The 25,128-nt window shown below is 36.5% G+C and overlaps 1 protein-coding gene across 3 annotated transcripts in view; it reads right to left on the bottom strand.

Moving 5' to 3' along the window:
* Positions 1-25,128, bottom strand: part of MBP (myelin basic protein) — a 141,817-nt gene that overhangs the window by 78,364 nt on the left and 38,325 nt on the right. For 2 of the 3 annotated variants that reach the window (XM_034429329.3, XM_034429332.3), the window contains exons 2-3: positions 16,302-16,374; positions 894-987 (exon numbers count right to left, since the gene is read on the bottom strand). In XM_034429329.3, coding sequence (XP_034285220.1) covers positions 894-987; positions 16,302-16,349 — 142 coding nt within the window. In that variant the 5' untranslated portion in view covers positions 16,350-16,374. Of the gene's footprint in view, positions 1-893; positions 988-16,301; positions 16,375-16,887; positions 16,974-25,128 lie in introns of those variants that run through there. The other variant, XM_087890382.1, reaches the window with a different exon arrangement.

Below are 25,128 nucleotides of genomic sequence, written 5' to 3'. Positions count from 1 at the left end.
GCTTTGTTGACTTTATAAGTCAATGTCTTATGAAAATTTCCCCCATGTGTTCTTTCAGGCCTTGAACTATGGTTGTTGGAGCAGCTTGCTGGATATTGTGGGGTATACATTCGGTATACCCTGCCAGATTTGACATAGTGTTCTATTTCCTCTTTTATAGTGGTTTGGTTTTATTCTTGTTATAATTTTTATTCGGTTCGTTGTATTATGAGCTGCCCAGGGTTATCCTAGATTTCGGCAGTGCCACATCAAATCACTGATAAATAAATCACAATTTCCTAGCTACTCTTGTGTGTCAGGATTGGCACTAGTTTTGTTAAAGTAGAAATACCAAATATTTAAATTCTGTTTTCTTACAGCTGAAGGGAGAAGTCATTGGAAGAAAGAACAAGAACTCCCCAAACAGGCTAGATGGTTCAGAAGAGTTGTTCTTCTTGTTATTTTACAGAAAACCCTTACAAGAAAGAGTCTGCAAGTGAGTTTAAAATTATCTCCCTTCCTAGCTTTTCACAACCTTCTCAGAATAAACTACTGTATTTTGGTTTCACTCCATTTCGAAAATATGAAAAATTGTGGGACAGCCAATCATCGGCTTAACTTGGTTTAAAATAAAATAAAGGAAAAAAAATCCATGCCAAATCAGAAGCCAGCAGAGAACATGCTGCCCATAGTCATAAAGCAATCCTATATTATTAAAAAAAAAACCTTGCCACCGTACAGCCTTCAAAATATTACCCATTCCTAGTTTGAACTGAGTTTTCTTTGCAAGATGTGATCTTACCATGTTTTGTACATTTCTACAAAGAGACTTTATTTAACTTGCAACAGGATCTCATGTTTATTATACCAAATTATTTTTTAGGTGTGAAAAATAATGTCAAGAGGAAACTTACCAAAAACTTCATTGTCTTCTGAAGGCTCCTGGGTTAACGGGATTGCTTTGGAACTATCCTTATGTTCAGCCTCCTCAGCATTTGCGTTAGTATTCTGAAAAGATATATTGTAAGGATGTTAAAAAGATATCCATAAGAAAAATTGGCTATTTTTCAGTTAATGCTTATTCAGCTAACTGGGTAGTAGAACTGCACCATAAATGGAGGTCTCTCTTTCTCTCATGATATGCACTAAACCCATGTTTAAACATAGCTATCTACCTGCTGATCAAGTTGTGAGTTTGCACAGTGATATGGGAATCTCCATCCTTGTTAGTTAGGCTGCTCCCTCTTTCAAAGTCAGGTATCAAGCTAAATTACCTCACAGCCCTTGTGATTACAAAATGAATCTGGTCTCAAAGATGGTTCGAAAATGTTTGTGCTGAGATTAGATTGGGGGGGGAGGGGATTGGTTGCGATCAGATGAAGATGGTAACCCTGAATAGAAGAATATTGAGGCTTTGACCCTTGACTTAGGCAATATTTATTGTCCACTGAGGAAGATATCAAGGTTCAAGTTTAATCCTTGATCCCAAGTAAGTTTGAGATGAAAAAAATTGTATTTCTTCTCTTCAAGGGGAGTAATAAGCATAATCTTTCTCAGGCTTTCAGCTTCAATTTGGACAGGGAATGAGGCGCAAATGCTGATCTTATTCCTTCCTCTTCCTGATTTTCATGATTCAGCTGAAGAAAGCTGCTTGAACTTCAATACAGACTTTCATGGGATCTGGGACATAGCTATAAAATTGATGCTATCAAATTATTACAAATAAATATAGGGAAGAGGTGGGTTTTTTATTTTATTTTTTTGCTTTTAAGGTGATGGGCAAAGCCATATCTATTCACATGCTCTTGAATATTTCTTTATCCCCTTGTGAATGGGAGCTGACCCCCACTAAGGGACAGCATGACCCCGGAACTAGCATGTAGGTCTTGTAAAAATAATACCCTAATTCAATCTCAAGCTGTTTTGGGATATTATATTCTATCACTGATAAGCCAATTTGAATTGGCCAACAGGTAAGTTCAGTAGCTATCAGAGGACTGGATGAAGCAGATTTCAAGACCAACTCCACCTCTGTATAATTAAAACTGATTCACCTCATTTTGTCCCACTTCAATTTTTCATCTTTTAAAAAATATAATGTGCAATTCTTAAACAATGCCAATAAAAAGCATGCACTCAAAGAACATTATTTGACAATTGATTGTGTTTTAAAGATTTTTTTTTTCAAAGCAACTCCTAGATTTAAAAATTTAGAACCATGTCAGTGGCAAAATAATTAGTAAGAGTTATTCAGATTTAACCTCAGGCAACGTACATTTATATGTAAGCAGTGATGGGTTGCTACCGGTTCGCCCTGGATCTGGTGAACCAGTAGCAACAGCAGTGGAAGGCTCCACCCACCTGCTTGGACGCTTCTGCACATGCGCATGCATGCCCACAAGTGAACCGGTAGTGATGGGTTTTGAAACCCGCCCCTGTATGTAAGGACTGTTGATGGATTATTTCTCTTAAAAGCATTTTAAATAATCAGATGTTTTCTTTGCCATTTGAAAAGAGATGCACTGAACTAGGTGGTATTTGCTAGTACGTTATATTCTGAGAGATGGGAAAAGGTGATGGGATGAGGCAACAAAGCCCAAGAAGTCATAAGATATGGGTTCACATATCACATTAATAAAAAGTTACACACTATTGCTTAGCTGTGGATAACCTCTTGGTTTTCGATGCTTTGTGCATTGAATCTCTGCAAGCCACAGACATCCTGAGATAAATTCCATGCTGACTGCCATCTGTCACTGAATAACCATTGAAAAATAGAATGGAGTTGAACAGAATTCTGTTGCCTATATAATATTGATATATCTTTACCTGCATTGTATCACTTAACTGATAAAAAGTCAAAACAGCCCAAGTTCCATACTAAGACCACATCAAACTACCTGAAAATGTACAACGTTCTAAACAACTTTCAAGTGTCCAAATGTTGACTGGTACACAGTTAAAATTCAAGGAGCAATAACAGGGTGTATGTGTGCATGTGATTTGAGACTAGTGATTCACCAATGTTTGCACCAAGTTACAACCATTAACAAATTATGTCAGCTATGGAAAGGATGCTACGTTTCATCAAGGTTGTTGAGAAGAAAACAACCACTTAGTCTCCAAGTTTTGGAAATGCAACATACAAGCTATTAAAGTTAAAACTCTTTCATTAGTGATATTTTCTGATTTTCTGATGTGTGGAAAACAAAAAAGATATTAATCTGTAGCATTTATATTAGCAATTTGCTGGCTTTCTAAAGATGAAGTGGAGCTATTTAATTGCCTATGTTATGTGTAAGATTGTGCCACTGACAGGCAATTTTGATGTGCTTCATTTTGCATTTCAATTCAGTCCCTGATTTGCAATAAACTGGGATGCTCATTATAGGCATATTAGATGGACTGGAGTTCGGCAGACACTTTGAATGTTTTCAGCTAGGGAGAATGAATTGAACAGAACTTTAACCCAGATGTTTAATTTTCTTTATTGGTGCCCTAAGATGTACTACTTGCCACTGCTTGTAATTAATGAAAAGAGCAAGAAAATAATATTCACTTCATACTCACTCAATGGGCTGGAGAGGCTCATGACAAGCTTATGGTGCACTTTAATGAGAGTCTTAAATACCATGACGATGAGATTTCCACTAAAATTTAATTAATATGGTTTTTATTCTAATCCAAATTAAATTGGAAATTGATTCCCATAAATTGCAGATATTCCAACAGTTAGTTTAGGAACATTTCCAATTTTGATTATGAGTTAGCTATGTGCAATGGTAGTTCAGCATGCCACCATCTATTAAATAAGAAAGCCAAAATACAGATATAACCTATAAGAGAAGAGTCAATCAAAGTGCTAATGTCTATCTAAACAAATGTGGAATAAAAATGTGCAGGCCAGAGGATAGAAAAGTTACATACCCATACCAAAGAAAGGCGATGCAAAAGAATGTATAAATGAGCAAACTTTTGGACTAATTCCTACACCAGCAAAGTTTAACTTAAGATTTCACAAATGCAGTTAGCCCCCAATGCAATATAAGTTCTCCTTACAATTATATTACTATCAGTACTGTCATTATATTTCAATTTACCCTTCGAAAGAAGAGCAAAATCCAGTGCTTATGAGTGGGAGTTTCTGCTTTTTCTCTCTTTCAGTTCTCAATAGATCTACATTTACATACCATTCAAAAGAGATAATAAAAAACTTAGGAAGAAAACAAGACTAGAACACAGCACCAACATGCCAATAAGCTGGGATAAATTCGAGGCAAACCATCAAGGAGAATACAATACTTTTGTCAAGAACGAACCACGAAGAAGGAAAGCACACCCCTGCCTAAACTTGCAGAGCAAGCTATTATACATAAACACTTACTCACACTGATGATGTTTATTAGTTGGGTGATGAAATGTCTGCAAGCAAGCAACCAAGCCCAGAGGGCACCAAAAATTCCACAATCCTCTATGCGCTTCAAAATGTGATCTGGGTGGGGATGAGGGTAGATGTAGGAGAAACAAGGATAATCATTCTTTCATCAGCTGCTTCCACATGTGCACCATGGGATCCACCCTAAGCTTTTATGCAGGGCGAAATCCTAACATCTTAAAAATTGCCATTCTTTTGAACAGAAACATTTTTAAAAGAAAAAAAATAAAAATAAATAAAGCCAAAAATTTGGCTTTCTGTTTTGAAAGCCAAATCACAAGTTGGGTCAGATATTGTCTGGAAATAAAGGTTGACGCCCTGACTTAAATTTCTTTCCTTGAAACCGGACATAAGAGACATTGGGGTGTTTGGTGAATCAAAACTGTCTCAGAAATAATGCAAGGAAACTCCTACCTCTTTATATATGTGGAAGGGTGGAATATATATTGAATAATAATAATACTGTAAGAAAGAATAATTTTGCTATGGAAAGCTTTTGGCAAGAACCAGTCTTATCTCTGATGGTTCTCAGATGTTGAAGTGCTCCTTTTGCTTATTCAGAATTTGCAATTTTTCAGCATAAAAATAAAAGACAATCCTTCCAAATGATTCGCTGTCAAAGTGAGTGGAATCACATTTTCAATGACAAAGATGAAATAGATGAATTTTCATTCAATTGTTTTATGCAGTCTTTTTTCAAAAGAGCAACTTATCTCTACTCTTTAGGAGTATCTGAATTCTTGTATGACAATCACCTGTGGCACTATGGCTGGAATACGGGAGTAAAAACAAATGATATAATTTGAGCATTATCTGTTTAAATGCAGCCTACTGACTCTTATATGACTCGTATAAATTGTTCTGTAGTGTGGCTGCTTTTGTTATGTGATATGACTTATAATTAATAAATAACCTTGACATTGTTGCAACAGATATCTGACCTTTAAACACAAGGAGAAAAGAATTTTAAAGGAAAAGGGTTTAGCAACCTTTGACATTATATGTTTTTGAACTTTGTTTTAGTCAAAACAAAAGGCCTGGAGACAGCATACGAATCTTAAGACACACTTAATTCATCATGTCAGCAGAGAAAATAAATTTTGTACGATAATAGGGTTTACTCATCCAGTGGCACTGTATACTACCTAATTCAATTCAGTTCAGTGTATTAAATTTGTTATGGCTGCTTACTCCATTAGACTCTGGGCAGCTTTAACAATACAAAAACAACAACAACAACAACAATTAAAAATATATAAAAAAGCAGTAAGGTTTAAAATAGTCAGAAGAATAAATAGTATAAAAATGACAAATGACCCTAGGAAGCAAATCTAAACCTTAAAGTAAATGAATGTTTATCAAGAATAAAGACTAATCAAGGCTATCTCAATTTTTTTTTTTTAAAAAAAAAACATTCTTAGGAAAGAAATTGAATCAGACTATAAAACGTGAAGAAAAATGGGAACCTTGCAAGAGAAACAGGCCTACAGATGAAGATACAAGCAAAATATCATAGCTATTTTCCTCTTACCTCCTGCTCCTTCTGAATTTCTCACATATACATTGTTATAAAAAATAACAATGTCCCAGAATGAGACTGTTCTATCCCTGACAGAATTAGTTACTACTACAACACAATAGTCGCTCCCCTGGTGCTCTATTTATATGATTATCTGGCACTAGTATAGCTGTGATATAGACTGTAGTAAGGAAAAACTAGTATTATAAAGTTGTATGTATGATAGGTGGTTTCTCTGAATTTGGAGAATCAGAGTTTCTAAGGGTTTTTAATGGGGTTTGTCCCCATTTTCCAAATATCAGAAGTAGCTTAAACTGCTGTGGAAGAAACCTCTCACATTAAACACCAGAGGTATCATGAAAAATAAAAGGTATAAATTAATTAATTAACTGCATATATTGCATGAGGTGTTTTTCTATCATCACCGCCAATAACCCATTAATTAGATTGAGGCAACTAATAAAGACGATTGGAAGGGAATTTTTATTCCTTATGAAAAGGAATTTCAGCTTTGTTTTTATTTCACCCCCTAAAATCACCCTCAAGCCATAAGTCAAGAATGTTTGAAATGCTGCAAGATTTCAGCACTTGCCCGGAGTCAGAAATTGACTGGGGAGGTCACAAATCATGATCATGTGGAAGCTTCAACTGGTCACGAATGCAAGCCAGTTGTCAAATACCTGAATTACAATCTCACAATCATGGGGTTGGTGTGATGGTCGCAACTTTGCCAATAGGTCATACATCACTTTTTCCAAGGTCATTGTAGTTTTGAACTATGATTAAATGAACATTCATAAGTTGACTATCTGTATAATTTCTTCAAGCTGTTTATTAAAACCCACAGTAGTTTAATTTACATACATACTCACCCTGAAAAGATGTTTATTCTATAAAACAATGGATCAATATCAGGATCTGTTATTATACTAAGAACAGCAAGGAGGTGAGTAGGAATAGTAAGGCTTACGTACATGTCACTATTATGATTTATCTGATTCTAAAAAGCAGCTTTTATTTGCTAGGGTGAAAAGGACTTAGCCAGTGGCATACTGTACACAGGACTGCAGCATCTGCATGGAGACTTATATTTTGAAAGAAGAAAGGGAACAGCAGATTTACTGAATGTAATATGTCAACAGATGGCAGAAGACTGAGCTAGATTAACACTAGATAAAGCTTTCTGTTTCCTGAGAGTTTCTCAGAAGTAAGACACACAGCATATCCTACCTCCTTGACTTCCCCTTTGTTGAAAACCTTGCAGATGCAGCAAACATTGGATATGAGTACACTACTTGTAGTTTGGCAGTTAAGCTGTTAAATAAATATATATGTTTCACCTAATTGAAATTTTCCCATAATATTAAATTTACTTCTGAAATAAATTCACAAGACTTTGGGCTACAAATTTGCTTGGACTTTCTGCTCTCCTGCCACATGATGTCTTAGGAGTTTTAATCTTTCCCTTTCTACTCATTCATGATATTCTAAGCCAGTGGTTCTCAACCTGTGGGTCGTGACCCCTTTGGGGGGTCGAACGACCCTTTCACAGGGGTTGCCCAAGACTATCAGAAAACACATATTTTCGATGGTCTTTGGAATAATTTTATGGTTGGGGGTCACCACAACATGAGGAACTGTATTAAAGGGTCGCGGCATTAGGAAGGTTGAGAACCACTGTTCTAAGCCGTTATCAACTGACATAGTCACTTGACAGAACATTACCTATCATCTGAAAAGATTTTAGTTTTTTTAAAAAGATGATTTCCTTTTTCTCCCTGGTTAAACAGTAAACAAGCTAATGGCATCTCTGCTTTTCTTACTTACACAGACATTGAGGATTTCATTATTATCTCTATTATTTTTTTGTCTTCCTTTCAGTAATAGCCGTTGCCATATTATAATGGAAGAACATTTTGCAAGGTTTAAAGAAACATCAGTGCCACTGTATTAACAGCTTATGTAAGAAACAAAATTTGCATTTAGCTGAAAAAGACGTAGATATTTTCTTTTTCTCTTTATAACATGGGTGTCAAACTCAAGGCCCGGCACCAGATCCGGCCCATGGGGTGATTAGATCTGGCCCGCGGGGCTGCCCTGAAAACAGTGAAAGACCGGCCCATGGTGCCTCTGCCAGTGAAAACAGAGTTCATGTGGGCCACAGGTGGCCCTCCTGAGCTCCATTTTCGCTGGCAGAGGGTTGCAGGAGGCCGTCAAAGTGAAAATGGAGGAGCCTGTTTTTGCTGGCAGGGTGCTTGGGCTACCACAGATGCCCTTGACACGAGTGATGTTGAACTGGCCACGCCCATCATTTCCCCCTAGGTCAAACACAACCCTTATGCAGCCATCAATGAAATTGAGTTTGACACCCCTGCTTTAAAACCTTCCTCAAATATCTTCCTTTATCTCTTTATCTCTAAATAATTTGTCAACAGATTCCTCACTTTAGTTTTTAGTTGATCAGACAGGTCAGAAAAGATAGTAGAGATTATTTCATATTTATGATGTACCACCCGTAGACATTTAAATGTCTGTGTATTTATATGCATGTGCAATATTGCTTAATAATCAGATAATTTAAAAGTAGTAAGAGTCACAACTACTAAAAAAATGATATTTGCTATGTATAGTGGTGCAATGATAACAATAGATTTGCAAAATGTTGGTGAACCTCAACTATGAAACAAAGTTGAAAGCCATTACAGTCCTCCTATGGCAGATCAATTATAAGTTCCCATGAGCACGCTGAAATCACAAGGAAATGATTCACTCAAATACCATACCAAGGAGTGCCTTCCACTCCCAGGTGACACCTGATTCATCTCCAAATAAACATTCCTGTTCTGCTAGAAATCATTTTGGAAAAGGAAAAGGTAAGGTATGTGTCTACACTACTTAAAAAGTGTTTCTCTAACACTTCAAACGGAACATGTGATTGCTCAAAAAGCAATAAGAGAAATCACCTTAGGGGGATACTCCTGGTCTCTTTTTTCTGCATGGAATTTTCCAAGACTACATCACTGGAATTTAGAGGTTAACCCCCCCTCAAAATAGTGGATTGTCATTTTTTTTTAAAAAAAGTAATTAAACAAAGTAAGCCTCCATTAGATCTAATGCATTTGTTTTACGAAGTCTCCCATAAACCCCCTCTACCCAAAAGAATGTGATATTTTAATTTCCATAAAGCCCTTAATGTCCCTGGAAATTGAACAAACTAACAAATAGGGAATTGACTGCAAAATGGTATGAGAGGTAATAAGCATGCACAAAATGGCTTTTAAACTGTATTTAACATAACAGTGATGGTTTGCTGTACCTAATGGAAATGTGTGATTAGTATGGCATGGAAGACTATTTTTACAACTTGATCTGTGTTTATTTTTTTGAAAATGAAGGAAAATCATATCTGCTTCCCATTGGCAAAAATCTCGAGTATTGACTACTTATTTTTCTCCATGACTATATGAGAAGACATCTTGAGCAATCTTGAGCACATCTATTTGAAAAGGTCCTCTCACTTCATTCAGCAAGGGATACTCCTGTATGAGTGTTCATTTTTGCTCTGAACAAATACTGGCAGTTCTTGTTACGGTCTGATTACTTCTTCAGTTTACCTGTTCGTAGGAATTTCATACACTGCAGCCTTAAACTGCTTGGTTTTTGTGCATGAACCAGTGGGATAGGAAGTCAGTTTAAGAATCCTTTCCTCTACTTCGGCCATAGTAATGGATTAGATTTTCCTCCTTCCTTACTTCTCCTCCACCCCAGGACAGGAAAAATAAATATGCCAGTCACTGGGGACGTGTGTTTGTCATGAAATATATATATTTTTATGAGCCCCTTGCCACTGATTTCCCCCATGTACTTGATATCTTCCCATTTGATGTATGGTCAAACAAGGAAGGTAGGCAGTTTGGCAGATTGGCTATCCTGGGAATTAAGTAAATGCAGACCAGAAACTTTCCTAAATCCTGTCATTTCTGCTTCATCCAAAAATTTTAAAATATTCCAAAACACATTTTAAACATCAGTGTCACTGGATTTGAGTCAATGCTAAAATGTTTGGGTGTAAAATATCAAATACTGTCCCTGCCTTTGAGTGTGGCATCTTCAGCCTCTCATATTGCAGGTAGTTCTTGACCTATGACCATAATGGCAACCGGAATTTCTATTGCTAAGTTAAATAAATGGTGCCTGATTTTGCCACAGATGTTAAATAAATCACAAACCCTTTAAGTGAATATGGTTTCCCACATTGATTTTGCTTGTCGAAAACCCGCTAAGGTGGTCACAATTGGTGATCATGTGACCAATCCAGGATGCTGAAACCACGGTAAATACATGTTAGTTACAAAGTGTCTGAATTTTGATCATATGACTGCCGGCAAGCTCTGACGGTTGTGAGTTCAACGACAGGTCATAAATAACTTTATATAGCACCAGCTTAGAATGCAATGGTTGTTAAACAAATGGTCCAATGGTAATAGGTTTATCTGTATCGGTGTCTTCTTTTCTGTGTCTCCTCTTAACTGCCAATGTCTTTGGAATAGGGAAAGAAAGTGCTAGGAAGATCAGTGGAAGAACAGGATAAAATGAGTGCAGAGGAGGTGGAGAAAGACAGATAAAGAATACCGGCATTTCTTTATTCAACTCAAAAGATGCTGCCAAACTAAGGAGATTTGTTCCACCAAAATTTATCCTGGTTTTCCATTTCCCATTTCATGTACTTGTCTAATCTGTATAGCACACAAGAAGAAGATAACACCAAACCACTTCAGGTTGCAAGACTCTGATGATGATGAAAATGTTGGAGGTCAATAAGGTTGACCTTAGAGCTACAAAAAGACAACCAAAGCAATATAAAAATGTTAATGAAAACACTTTGAATAAGTGTTCATAAGTTGCATAAATTGCTGAGTTGCATAAATTAAGCATTATAGATGGCAGAATTAGCTTTGTCTTGGTTCAGAATGTGAATTTTCTATATTTATTTTTTTCTTTTTAGAATATATTATACATTTGCCCTGAACCCACCTCACAGGATTGTTGTTGTGTGTGTGGGAATAGTAGAATGGATTCCTATTGTATGTTGCCTTAAGCTTTTGAATGAAAAATGGGGTATACATCTAAGAAATAAACAAATAGGCTATATAATCTGAATCAGTGACTCTGATCTTATCTGCTGTTTAAGAAAATTCTAGCTAATATAGTTATAGGAATATATATTTAAAACAAGTTTAATTATAATTAAATTAAGAAGTGAGTGTACAAAATTCAAGAGTTTTCACTTTAATTATAAGGTAAACCAGGAAGACATTAGCAGCTCCTTCCTTCCTTCCTTCCTTCCTTCCTTCCTTCCTTCCTTCCTTCCTTCCTTCCTTCCTTCCTTCCCTTTTTCTTTCAGATGCCCTCTCAGATAATTAGACTAACAGTGGAGTCTAACGGAGGTTAAGCTTTGCAGTGTGCTTCTTAACCACTTAAGTTGTTCAGTGTAATGGATGTTTCATTGTTATTTCATGAGATGTGCCTTGATTTTTAAAAAAAATGCTTTAGACAATTTTCAGTACTGCACAAGTTATAAGCTTTGAATCAAGGCCGTATGAGGTCAAGCCTTGTGGAAAAAAACAGAGCGGCACAAGCATTATTCAGTCTGTTTACTTGACTGTATTTCTTCATGAGGCAAAATTTATTTTACTCACTTTATTCTTAAAACAACCATGCTAGTTCCTTATTCTGCAGAAAATTCAGTCAACCTATCTTACCTTCCATTTCTTTAACCCCACTATCAGTACCAATTCATGAACCCTCAGACTCTCCCTCTGTCCACACACCTAAAACAGGATTCCTCTGTAAAGCAGGCAATCTTTAAGATCCCCTATAATTAAATTCACTTCTCTCGTGTACATGGAAAAAGTGCTGTTGGATTCACAGGAGTCTTGTTCTTCTCACATCAGCATGAATATGTAGTACATAATTTCTCTAAGTGTGAGTGGTAACCCTTAAGAGGGTCATGAAACGGTGCATAGAGTTTGCCAGAGTATGTCTTTCTTCTGATGCAATAGTACACTGTACTCAAAGCAATTGATTGGTTCCAGAACTTTCTACAAAGGAGGTATAATCATGCTAGAGGTCAGGAGGCTTATGCACTGCTCTAACATCTGACAAATCCTTGGTCTGTAGAGAGAATTACCATGGAGGGGAAGGGAGGATGATGATAGAATAAAAGAATGTGGAAAAGGATTTACAACAGTGGTGGGTTTCAAAATTTTTTACTACCGGTTCTGTGGGTGTGGCTTGGTGGGTGTGGCATGGCTTGGTGGGTGTGGTTTGGTGGGCATAGCAGGGGAAGGATACTGCAAAATCCCCATTTCCTCCCGATCAGCTGGGACTTGGGAGGCAGACAGAATTTTTATTACCGGTTCTCTGAACTATTCAAAATTTCTGCTACTGGTTCTCTAGAACTGGTCAGAACCTGCTGAAACCGACCTCTGATTTACAAGTACCAAAACGGAGGCTAGATCAAAAAAGGATATGGATTGTGAAGGGGGCATCAAAAACAATTTACTATTTGCCAATGTTTTTTAAGTTGCAGTATTTTAAAAACAATTTGAGAAAAGCTGATTTAAAGCAAAGAAACACAGTTCTTTTTTTTTTTCCTGCCTGACTTTACTGAATGAGACAAGCTGTTTTGTGAAACACAATGAAACCAGAATTCTGGCCTTAGACAAAAATAGTTGAGTTCATCCTTTTATGAAAAGCATAATTTTAAATGTTGTTTTCGTTGCTTATTCCCATAAATGGCTTTATTTTATAAACTTGCTTCATTTGATATATGGATGAAAATTTCACTATTAAAAGGAAATGAAATCTCCATTTCTTGCCTAACCCCAAAGAAAATATAGGTTTTATTTAGAGGAAGGGAACTGTTGGCACAAACCTAGTTTGTTTTCCATTCACATTTTACATTGTCGGGCAAAATTCTTAAGATTTAGTTGAAGTGGAACCATTGATGTGTACTCCTTGGGTGTGGTGAGTTAGCCAACTATGAATCCATCCAACAGTAATCTAGTTTAGCCCAGTTTCACCCTTTTATTAAGAAGAATGTTATAAGAGACTCTATTGAAGGCTTTGCTGAGGAATAGCCACACTATGTTTGTGGTTTTCCCCTGATTTACTCATAATACTTTATCAAGTAAAGTTTCTAAATCCTGTGAATCTTTTCTGAGAAACTTCTAATATAGCCCAGACAAGAATTGAATAAAGAATTATAGGTGAGCTGTAATTTATTGCTGAGATGTCCTGAAACCTAACAAGCTATATCACACAAATATTACTGTTTTGCAGTAACTCTTTTTCATATAATTCCTGGTAAAATGTCAAAAGCAAGAAAATTCTACTGTATTGAGATGGTCTCCTTGGGTCAGAAGGCCTGCTAAATAACATGGAGCTCACAAGCAAAATCAATGTTAAAAATAATCTAAGAAAAGCAAGTTGTTATTTTTTTCTATTTTGTGATCGATTTTACACTCTGTCTTTCTATTTGTATGAACAATAGTTTAAGTCAGCTTCAGTCAGTTGAAATTTATTTCTTTTTGAAGAGTTTATTCTATTTTTTTGGTGTTAGGTATGATGGTAATGTGGAGGGAAAAAAGAGCACCGAGGGCATATTGAAGCCTGCTGAATATAGAAAACAACATTTACTCAACCTTCCTAGTTCTTACCCACCAGTTTTGTCACCTGAAACCACAAAGAAGCTGCTACTTCCTGTCATTACATGTTTCACTACAATTATTAATCACTGAGTGATTATCAAGAGTACAAAGTACTTCAAAATATTTCTTTACTCTTTCAGAAACAAAGAAGTGATTGAAGACTTTATAAAGACTTTGTGAAGAAACTTTAAAAACAACAAGTCTAGATTAATGACATTTTGATAGGACTTCAAATCATACTTCAGTAATGAAACTTGGAAGGAATATTCACCTCATTCAAAATATTTATATGACTACACAATTTAAAGTTCTAAAATTAAAATCACACCATGGCTACTTATAATCAGTTCAGATGGGAGGCAGAATTTATGTGTGTGTGTGTGTGTGTGTGTGTGATTATAGCAGAGACAAATCTACAGTAGTTAGTATTGGATAAGGATGTAGATTAGTCTAGAAAAGTCTGATAATGTCCTCCAGAAGGCAACTGCAAACCATTTCTACATTATGCCAAAAAAAGCATGGATACATCTATGTAAGGCACCAACTCTTAAGCTTAACTTCAAAAATAACTTGACTATTTTCATATGACTGTAAAAATCCCTAAAGCATTTTATTTATTTATTATTTATTTATTTTTAAAATAAATTTGTCAAGGGGAGCCCCATGTAGAGAGCATTTGCTTGATACTTTTTAAAAAGGTAATAGAATTGTAATTGGCATAAATCATCCTTCCGCATCTTAAATAATTCTCAGCATGAGACCCACTGTACATGTGTACATATCACTTAGCATGGTTTTTCACCGAACCCTTTCATTCCTGACATGAATACAACAAAATCAGAAACTAATACTGAGTAATATTAATGCAGTGAGGTCTAATAATCAAACCTGAAAGAGAGTGAAGGCATTGAGTGAACTCAATGGAATTAATCGGAATTGGGAATGAGTGCTCCTTTAGAAATAGGCTAGTCACAAGTTTACCAGCTTCAAATTGACAATTTCAAGATTGGTGTGTGTGTCTCGATTCACCTGATCTGGACAAGTAAAAAGAGAGCTCAGAGAAAAGAATCCTGTCATGAATTCTCCGTCTAAAATTTAATCCTGGGATTTAAGAGTACCCAAAGGATACTGAACTGATTTGGTAAATTCAGCAACAGTGGAACTGACAATAGTGGAGTTGAAGAAGACTGATTACAAAAAAATAACTCAAAATTGCTGGAAGTAGTTTTGGGGTGGTCACAAGCCCTTATTCCCCATCTCCTCCTTTAGTTTCGTTTTAAACTGGGTTTAAGTGGGCAGGCTTTTTAGAAGCTCCTGTGCATTTGTGTGAATCTTATGTGATGCATCAGTTAAATCCATAGATTCACAAATTTATTATTAAATAGATTGGATCTGCTGTTGGTTAGATTGTGATTTAGATAGAATTGTATTAGCTCCTGGAACTCATCTTTTTAATGGTCTCTGAAATGCAAGTATTTTGGACAAGTATTTTTCTTTTCTTTTCTCGTATATATGTATTAGCTTAATGGTTCACCTCATCCTAGTAGAGTTTCACAAGATTTCTAGGGTTTTGTAAACTCTGCAATCTACAGAAAGATCTGCTGAAGTTGACTCTGACCCTGCTTTTATCCTTGTCTTTTATCCTCATCTTGATTTCTGTAGTCATAGGTAACTGTTCCTAACTATAATGATGCCAAAATGACTAAACGCGTTGTGTTGACATGACAAAAGTGCTGTCCTTTATATTTTCATTGCAACATTGCATGCAAGTACTTAAAGAGCAGAGCTTGTGTCATAAAGCATGTTTTAACACTTGTTTCCTGCAGAATGCTTGTCTGTGATTCACACGTAAGAGTGGACAGGTACCTGTGCAGAGCCTTTAGAAGGCCACAGCATTGTAATCCTTTAGTCACTCCCAAGTGGATTGCTGCAATGTAATCTACCTGGAGCCACCACTGAAAACTATTCAGATGATGCAGCTGGTCCAGAATGCAGCAGCACAGGAAGTTATAGGAACCTCAGAACTCCCATGTCATACCTCTGCTTTGTGAGCTGTATTGGCTCCCAGCATGCTTCCAGGTGGAATTCAAGGTGATGGTTATCACTATTAAATCCTCTATTTCATGGAGTCAGGTTATTTGTAGGGACCGCCTCTCTATAGTTGTTTGTGCCTATCCCATTAAGTCTTCCAGTAGGATCACACTTTTGGGGGTCCCTTCATATAGAATTCCAGATGCATGTCTTTTATGTTGCGGTGCCTGCCCCCTGGAACACCATAATCCCCAAAATTGGCCTTGACCCTTTCAATACATCTATAAAATCAGGCGAACTTGGACTATGTGTGTAATTGCTATTGTTTTTGTCTTTTTATTTTTTTTTATGCATTATGCTTTTTACCTTTCTTCATGTAAGGTGAAATTTGTAATTTTGTGTATATTTGATTGCAGATGGTTTAATACTAAAAAATAGGAAAAAATTGTGGTAATCTGAAATCCAAGGAGATCCTTGAGCTTGTAGCTATTATTTGATTTGGGGAAATACAATCTTCACGGTGTCATAATGATAAAGCTTCACCTACAAATCATGTCATAACGTGTAATGAAAGAGCTGTATTTCCAAACACTGACCTACTTGCAAGGATAATGCTTTTCCTTACCTTTGCCTTCTCAGTAATTTGATCCTGTTTTCGAACTTGATTCCCCATGATGATTTCTACGTTCCTTCCAGAGCTACAATAGAAGAATAATTTTTTAAAAGTTGGTTAGAAGCATCACAATGATTTAAGTGTGAATTAGACAACTATATTGTCCTAAAATTTATACCCCCTCTAAGTCTATATATACTATTATGGAAAATGTAGTTTTATGTTTTTATAGTTCATACTATGCTCCAGGCTCAGTCTCAAGTATACATGGGGAGGCTTAGGAAAAACTGCTGCAACTTAAAATGCTTTCCCCCATCTCTCCCCCAGTCATTGCAATCAATTTTGAGATCAATGTCCTCCTTTGGTATAAGGCAGCATACTGTGATGCTGCCTTATTAAATTAAATTTAGGTATAGTGACCAAAGCAAATTGTAGTGCTTAAGAGGTTAGTCCCAAGTTATTTGCAAAGCATGCTTCTGAGGCAAAACCTCTCCAAACTGTAGATCACTGATAAATCTAACAATTGATATGCCTGATACTGATCATTATGGCAGTAAATTAAACTGATCCAATAAAAGCCAACAATATCTCTTTATACCTTGGTGTGAACAACTTGGTTTTGAAGAGTACAGGAGATAAATTTCATCCATGTAGAAAAAAGTACAGGAATGTATTTATCCAGTGAACACCTACAGAAGAATGAGAGGCGTTTCATGTTTGACAACAGTTTCATGTTCCTCTTTTTAATCCAATAATGTAAAGCTCTCTACACACAAGGACACATATTTTAAAATGACGCATTGTCATGACAAAAAATATTAGAAATGTATTGAAGGTGAACCAAAACCTGTACCAAACTAAGACAAGCTTTCCATTTTTTAAATTTTTATTTTCAGAGTGTTTTTAAACTTTTAATTTAGATTGTGATGAAAGGTGTCAAGAAATCATGAAGTTTTGGTTTTCTTTTTGTTTCACAGTAACTATGGTAAATGTAAGAACCTCATAATCTACCCATGGGAATTTCACCTGACATTTATTTTCCTCAAAAAAAGAAAAAGAAAAGAAAATACTTTTCATAAAATTGAATGAGACTGGAAGAAATCATACAGGTGCAGTTTCTGGCCCGCATGCATATACAAGCACACAAAGAGCGAGAGAGAGGGAGGGAGAGAGAGAGAGAGAGAGAGAGAGAGAGAGAGGGAAGGAGGGAGGGAGGGAGGGAGGGAGGGAGGGAGGGAGGGAGAAAGAATGAATATTGTTTCATGTAACTAAAGGGTGGTTGTGCCACATGGTTTGTCTTACACAGGTAGTCTTTGAATTACAACAATTTTTTAAGTGACTGAAAAAGTTATTTATGACTATTTTTCACACACTGATGTAGCATCCCCATGGTAGTGTGATCAAAATTCAGACTCTTGGTAACCAACTCATATTTATGATGGTTGCAGTGTCCTGGGGGCAGTGGTAGGTTTCAAATTTTTTTACTACCGGTTCTGTGGGTGTGGTTTGGTGGGCATGGCAGAGGAAGGATACTGTAAAATCTCCATTCGCACCCCACTCCAGGGGAAGGTTACTGCAAAATCCCCATTTCCTCCCAATCAGCCGGGACTTGGGAGGCAGAGAATAGATGGGGGTAGGGCCAGTCAGAATTTTTACTACCAGTTCTCTGAAATACTCAAAATTTCCGCAACCGGTTCTCCAGAACTGGTCAGAAACTGCTGAAACCCACCTCTGTCCTGGGGTCATGTGATCACATTTTGCTATATTTGGATAAGCAAAGTCAATGAGGAAGCCAGATTCATTTAACAATCGTGCTATTAACTGAGTAACTGCAGTGATTCACTTAACAACTGTGGCAAGAAAGTTCGTAAAATGGGACAAACTCAGTTAAGAAACATTTCACTTAGCAATTGAAATGTTGGGCTCAATTGTGGTCGTAAATTGAGGACTACCTGTATTTCGAGATAGTGCATACAATCTTTCTGAATGTTCTCAGCTATTTCTTCATTAACTTGCTCAATGATACTGAAGTTTGATAAAATGCACAGTTATTAAATGATTTTAAAACCATGGCGAGAGTGGTTTTAAATCCATCAATATCTGTGCATTTTATGAAATTTCTAATTATCAGGAAGAATTATCAAGTGCCCTACATTTTTTCAAAATCTGGCATATGAATGATCCAGCTGACCAATTAATAAATAGTAAGCAAAGTCTGGCAGTTGGCAGACAAGAAAACATTAAGCAGTTAATTTTCTGTCTTTGTAGTATTCAAGAGAGCTATTAAAATATCAATAAATGAGAGTGGTTGGCAATACACGAAGTATGATGGCCAACTTTGCTCATATTTAATTATTGCTCATATTTAACTTTTGCCAGAAAACTTTCACTGTTTTCCTCAGTGAATTTCAAAAAGTATATCTGATTCTTTCTAGAGATTCATATTTTTATCAAGAAGTATCTAGTATATTTTTGATAGTAGGCCTGAGGAAGGTGAAGGAGAAAAATGGGTGGCACTCAAAAGACTGGATAGAGCAAACAAGTGCAAAAACAAATGAAAGTTGAGCCCAACAATTTCTTTATTTAACCATTGGATTTCAAGACTGCCTGACTACAAAAGGACTTGGCTTTTTGGGTGGCTTACAGGTTTTTTTAAAAATGAATTCGAAGCACTGTTTCCAAAAATTCAATGAAAAAAATTGCCACCCTGAAAAGGGAAAACTGGGAAGGCATGCTATGAAATAGGCTTAAAGTAATTATAAAAACACATATACCATCCTCGCAGCCTGAACAAAGGAACAATAAAAACTCCCATCCCAGATATTATAAAGTATTCCTCGCTTAGCGCCATTCATTCAACAATTATTTGAAGTTATGACGGTGCTGAAAACGTGGAGCTTAGAACAGTCCTTATAATTATAAATTGCAATAAATAAATAAATAAATAAATAAATAAATCTGTCAATGGGTTTTAATTCGAATTGTTTTAAATTTGGGCCAAAGTATATAATTCTTTTAATAATTTTAAATTTTGTATTGTTATGTGTTTTAGTTCTGGCTGTGCACCGCCCTGAGTCCACTAGGAGAAGGGCGGTATACAAATTGAATAAAATAAATAAATAAATAAATAATTGCGGTGGTCACAATATCCCCATGGTCACAGTAGGGGCCATGGTGACTAGATCTCAATCTCAACATCTCAACATCCCTTGGTCACATGATCACCATTTCCAACCTTCACTGCAGGCTTCCCACAACCAAAGTCAATGGGGAAGCAGACAGGAGATCGCAAATTATGACTACCTGACATCATGAGCTGTGGTGGCACAGTGATTAGAATGCGGTACTGCAGGCTAATTCTGCTGCCTGCTGCCTGCCTGCAGTTTGGCTGTTCAATTCGCATCAGCTCAAGATTGACTCAACCTTCCATCCTTCCGAGGGCAGTAAAATGAGGACCCAGATTATTGGGGCCAATATGCTGACTCTGTAAACCGCTTAGAGAGAGGGCTATAAAGCACTGTGAAGCAGTATATAAGTCTAAGTGCTAATGCTATCATACTGCCAATTTCTACCTATAACAATGTGTTTAGCGCCAGGGCAATAGAAGCAAATTCCATTCCATTTTGGTCATGGCAGTACTATGATTGAAAGATGTGATAATTGAAATTGGACATTTTTAAACCTACTTTTATTTTGCACATTTTCCTAATACACGAGGAAGCATTTGTAGAGTATAGCAAAATGCAGAGAGAACAGAGAAATATCAGTGGTGAGTTTCATTACCAAAGCTGAACAATGTCTAAAGTATAAATTTGCATTGTATGCCCATTAAAAATATTAAGAACTTCATCCAAGACACCCCAGCTATTTATCAGATGATTTCAAAACACAGAATTCTGCAGAAATAATTCTGCACTGATGCTAACAGCATCACAAGCTGCTCCATTGTTAACATGAAAATCAAAGATTAATAAAGGAATCCTTAGAGTAAGGATTCTAACAGTCAAACACATCACTTTTAAATGTTCTTTTATTCAAATGAAGCATTTAATAGTGTCATAAACATTAGCCTGTCTAAAACCACAGAAAGAATTTTAATTTTTAATGAAGATTTATTAATAACAAATTACATTATTTTATTTTTGGTGGAAAAAAAACTATTTCCCCATTAATTCAGATAACGCCAACGAGTTAAAAACAGATGAATTGTTCTGCAGGTGCAAAGGCAACCAACCAATTTAAAGATTCAGACAAGTTATGTGACCTGTTCCAAGGTCTAGCACAGAGGGAGGATGTCCCAAGGTTCAGATCATAGATGGCTCTACTTTCCTTTCAGTAGATCAACTTTGTCTATCCCTCTTCTCATTCCTTCCTAGATTTTCTCTTTACTCAAAGATGGATCCATTAGCACAGAGATAAATTAATTTTATCTCCTCTTCTGTGCCCTGATAGTCAGTCTGGTGGCATGAACCTGAAAACTGAAAGTCAGGTCCATCCGATCACATACCCACACAAAATTAACTTAAAGATAACATTTCACTTGAGTCAACTTTGTAAGCTGATGATTTCATGGACATGTCCACATTGTTTCCTTGTCAGCCCCATAGAAGTGTTTTTTTTATTATCTTCTTTTATTTATAACCGTTATTATCTTCTATGTTTGTTTAAACTTGCCAGGCTAGTCTACAGAATTCAGGTTTCTTTGAGGTTTTCCAATCCAAGTATGAACATGATCTAAGCTTGGTTACATTTTTTGAAATAACCCAAAATCAACTAGAAATTGTCTCTTGCTATGGCCAAAACCATTAAAAAACCCCAATCCAAATAAAATCATACCTCAACCAAAAAAGTCATATCCATCCATGACTATAATTTTCTGAGCACCTTGTACCTCAAAGTCTTTAAACGCAATTCTTAGCCATTAAAAACATTTCAGTCTTTCTTTGTGCATTTCCTTTCTTGCAAATATGGATTCAAGGTTCAATGGTTCCAACTATTGATTGAACAAGCATTTTCAGTTCAACACTAACTACAATTTATTAAGATGTTTGAAAATGACATAATGTACTTAGTTTGCATCCAATGTAAAGTTAGCTAGGGCTGGAGTCCAAACTGAACATTGTCCAATTTATAATAGCTTTATGAATTCATATTAATGAGCCACAACAAAAGTAAGATCGATTTTGATTCCAAACACATGCTAAGCATAAGGAGTTATAAAGGTAAAGATAAAGGTTCCCCTCGCACATATGTGCTAGTCGTTCCCTACTCTGTTTCAAAGCTGAAGAGCCAACGCTGTCTGAAGATGTCTCTGTGGTCATGTGGCCGGCATGACTAAATGCCAAAGGCACACGGAACGTTGTTAGCTTCCCACCAAAGGTGGTCCCTTTTTTTCTACTTACATTTTTTACGTGCTTTTGAACTGCTAGGTTGGCAGAAGCTGGGATAAGTAACGGGAACTCACCCGTTACGCGGCACTAGGGATTCGAACCGCTGAACTGCTGACCTTTTGACTGACAAGCTCAGCATCTTAGCCACTGAGCCACCACTTCCCTTAAGGAGTTATAGACAAGAGTTAATAAAGCTGAACCATGTTTTAGAATTGTGTCCAAGTTAAGATTTGGGAAGCTTTCCCTGGTTATATCAAATAAATTCAGTTTTCTCACTACACAGTGAGCCTATGAAATTTTACCATTTTCCTGGAACTTGGAGAAAGGGTTACATTCCACCTTTTTTACTAGTTATTGTACAATACAGGTAGTCCTCAACGTACAACAGTTGGTGACTGTTCAAAGTTACAATGGCACTGAAAAATGACTGTTTTTCATAGTTATGACCTTTGTAGCATCCCCATGATCATGTGATCAAAATTCAGGTGCTTGGCAACTGGTTCATATTTATGACCTTTGCTGCATCCCAGGGTCATGTTTTGTGACCTTCTGACCAGCAAAGTCAACGGGAAAGCCAGATGCACTTAACAACCAGGTCGCTAACTTATCAACTGTGGTGACTCACTTAACAACTGTGGCAAGAAAGGGCATAAAATGGGGCAAAACTCACTTATCTCATTTAATAACATAAATGTTGGGCTCAATTGTGGTCGTAAGTCGAGGACCTGTACTAACCTTTTATCATTTCTACTCTGTTCATTGTTAAAGTAGCTCCAGATAGATGCCATCTTTGTGCTATTAACAATTGTACTGAGAGAATAGGACCCCTTGTGCCATCACGTTCTTGTGAACCTATCTTTATCCTTGTGTTCTTTATGCACTGGGAGGGGGATGTGTACAGAGATGCTTGCTCCATATTTCCATGCTCCTGCCACAATGCAGATGTGCCTCCTGATATATGCAAATGGGGGTGGGAGGCGGACAAGAAAGTTCAAGAAAGATAATAGTACCACCTCTGCAGGTCCACAATGCAAAGAAGAGCCCCTGTACAATTAATGCAGAAGTGTATTATTAGAACTCATAACAGACATAACCCTGGGTTTAGCTGCAGATGCTTAACCTGCAGGATTGAAGGTTCTTTTTTTTTTTTCAGAGAAAGGCAGCATTTTCAATCATCATTTAATGGAACAAAGATGCTTGTCTCTACACTCGCACTCAAAGTTTATCTCTAATTAACATATATGAAGAATGAAATACTTTTAATATGTTTGGATAATGTGATTCATTTGCCCTTCTGCTCATGTACTTTCTTTCCCCCCCCTTTAATTACAGAGGGGTTGGTTGTTGGTTGCTACAATCAGTCACATAGGGGAGAGATAAGAAAAATATTTTTATAGTAGGATTGCCACCTGGTCTGTTTGAAACCAGTTTAACCGCCCTGTTCACTTCCTTCATCTGTTCTTGTCACTGAACCACAATACTGTGCAGTTACCACATTTTACAGTTCTATCCACAATCATGCAAATCAGCAGAGGCCAAACACACATTTCGGGTAAACTGGCATGAAATATGAAAGCAAGTCTGAAATGCCATCATTTTCCCCAAATGAATTTAACCCAATCTGTTGTTAAGACTAATTGCGTTTTGCAGCAAAAACAAAACAGAGTACATTTGAAGGACAATTTGCAGCGCATCGCAGGATTATTTGTACCTCTCTATCCCAACAATTTCATTGCATTTCTTGACCGGCATATGAAATGACTTACTCATTTTTGAAATGGCAACTTTATCTATTCATCAAAAAAATGACTCAGTGTTTTTTTTCTGTGGCATAGATTTTAAACACATTTTGGAACGTTAGAAAATCATTAACTACTCTTTCCCCCAGGTAGATTGAGAAATCTGTTTGACGTATCTGACATATATGGAAGCTTTCCCTTTTTTCCTCTTTTTTGTTTGCTTTTGTAGCTTTTACTTCATATACTTGTTTCCTTATTTTTATTTTGTCATTTCTGTCTGTAAAACTTATTAAAATAAGTATTTGACTAAAATAAAATAGAGATATAACAATAATAACAACTACAAAGCATGTGAACCAATTCCACTGGAATCGGTTTTGAACTTTTGATGACCCATTCAGGCAGGGGTGAAATGTTCCCAGTTTGGACTGGATCGCTCGATCCGGTAGCGATGGCAGCAGGTGATTCAGAGAACTGGTAGCAAACATCCCTGCCTGCCCCCCTGCCCAGCGCAATCATCAGAGGCTTTTTTAAAAAAAATTTAAAAGCATTTTTCTACAACTCGGCTGAAGAGGTTGTAGAAAAATGCTTTTAAAAGCCTCTGACGATCCCAGCTGAGTTGCCTGATCGTCAAAGGCTTTTAAAAGCATTTTTTTACAACCTCTTCGGCCAAAGAGGTTGTAGAAAAAATGGTTTTAAAAGTAAAAAAAAAAAAGTTGGCCACGTCCACCCAGTCACATTACCCCCCACCAAGCCACACCCACAGAACCGGTAGTAACAAATTTTATATTTCACCATATTTCACCAGGTATGCAAATCCTGGTGCAAGTATCAGGTAATAAATTGTATATCCATCCATAGTATACTCTATTAAAGGATAATAGATATCAATTGTTGCTGCTACCAATATATTAATATCTAGAGCACTTCCACTTTGTTAGTATATTAAACTACACTGGTATTGATGCAAATCAGTAGTTTTGGAATCTGGAAATAAAACGAACCTATTTCCAGTAATCTGGAAATAAAACGAATTGCCTAATACAATTCTATCACTTAAGTTTTCCCAAACACAGTCATCCGCGTTTCAGCAATGTTTGAAGACCACAAAATGTCCTAATGTTCGGAACTATACAATATATAAAGCCATACTTTTGTTATGATAAACCTATCATGGCTTTCATTGTATTTACCATCACATCATTTCCTGGTCATTTATTTCTATATAAATTAGCAGATTATTTCAAATGGTCTTAATGGCACTGGCATCAGACATATTACACTTGTTGCAGGCTGTGTTTTTAAAGTTTGACTTTTTACAGAAAGTCAGACTCAAACTAACCACACGAGTTCCTGTTTGCTGTCTTGGATGAGAACATTTAATTGCTTGCTATCTATGCAAAGGCACACCTCCTGGCTACACTTCCCTTTTCTCAGTGTGATTCAGACAAACCAGTTTGTTCTACATGCCTTACTCCAAAGGCACGTGGTTTTGAAGCTTTTCAACACTGTTTTGACAAAATCTTTTAAAACACAAAACACAGACCATCCCTCGATTTTTCAGTTAACTGCATAAGCTTATGACATGTTTGAAAACAGAAGTAAGACTCCTATTGCTAGCTTTCATTAATTGGAAATTGAAAAGATTGGTTTCATGCAGTTGTGGGATTTTCATTTTGTTTAGCCTGTTAAAAAGGCCGAAGAAGATAA

The sequence above is a fragment of the Pantherophis guttatus genome, chromosome 3, assembly GCF_059756535.1.
Source record: "Pantherophis guttatus breed Tessera chromosome 3, ASM5975653v1, whole genome shotgun sequence".
In the NCBI taxonomy this organism is placed as follows: Eukaryota; Metazoa; Chordata; class Lepidosauria; order Squamata; family Colubridae; genus Pantherophis; species Pantherophis guttatus.
The sequence above is the reverse complement of the archived record's forward strand: the minus strand, read 5'-3'. Positions and strand labels throughout refer to the sequence as shown.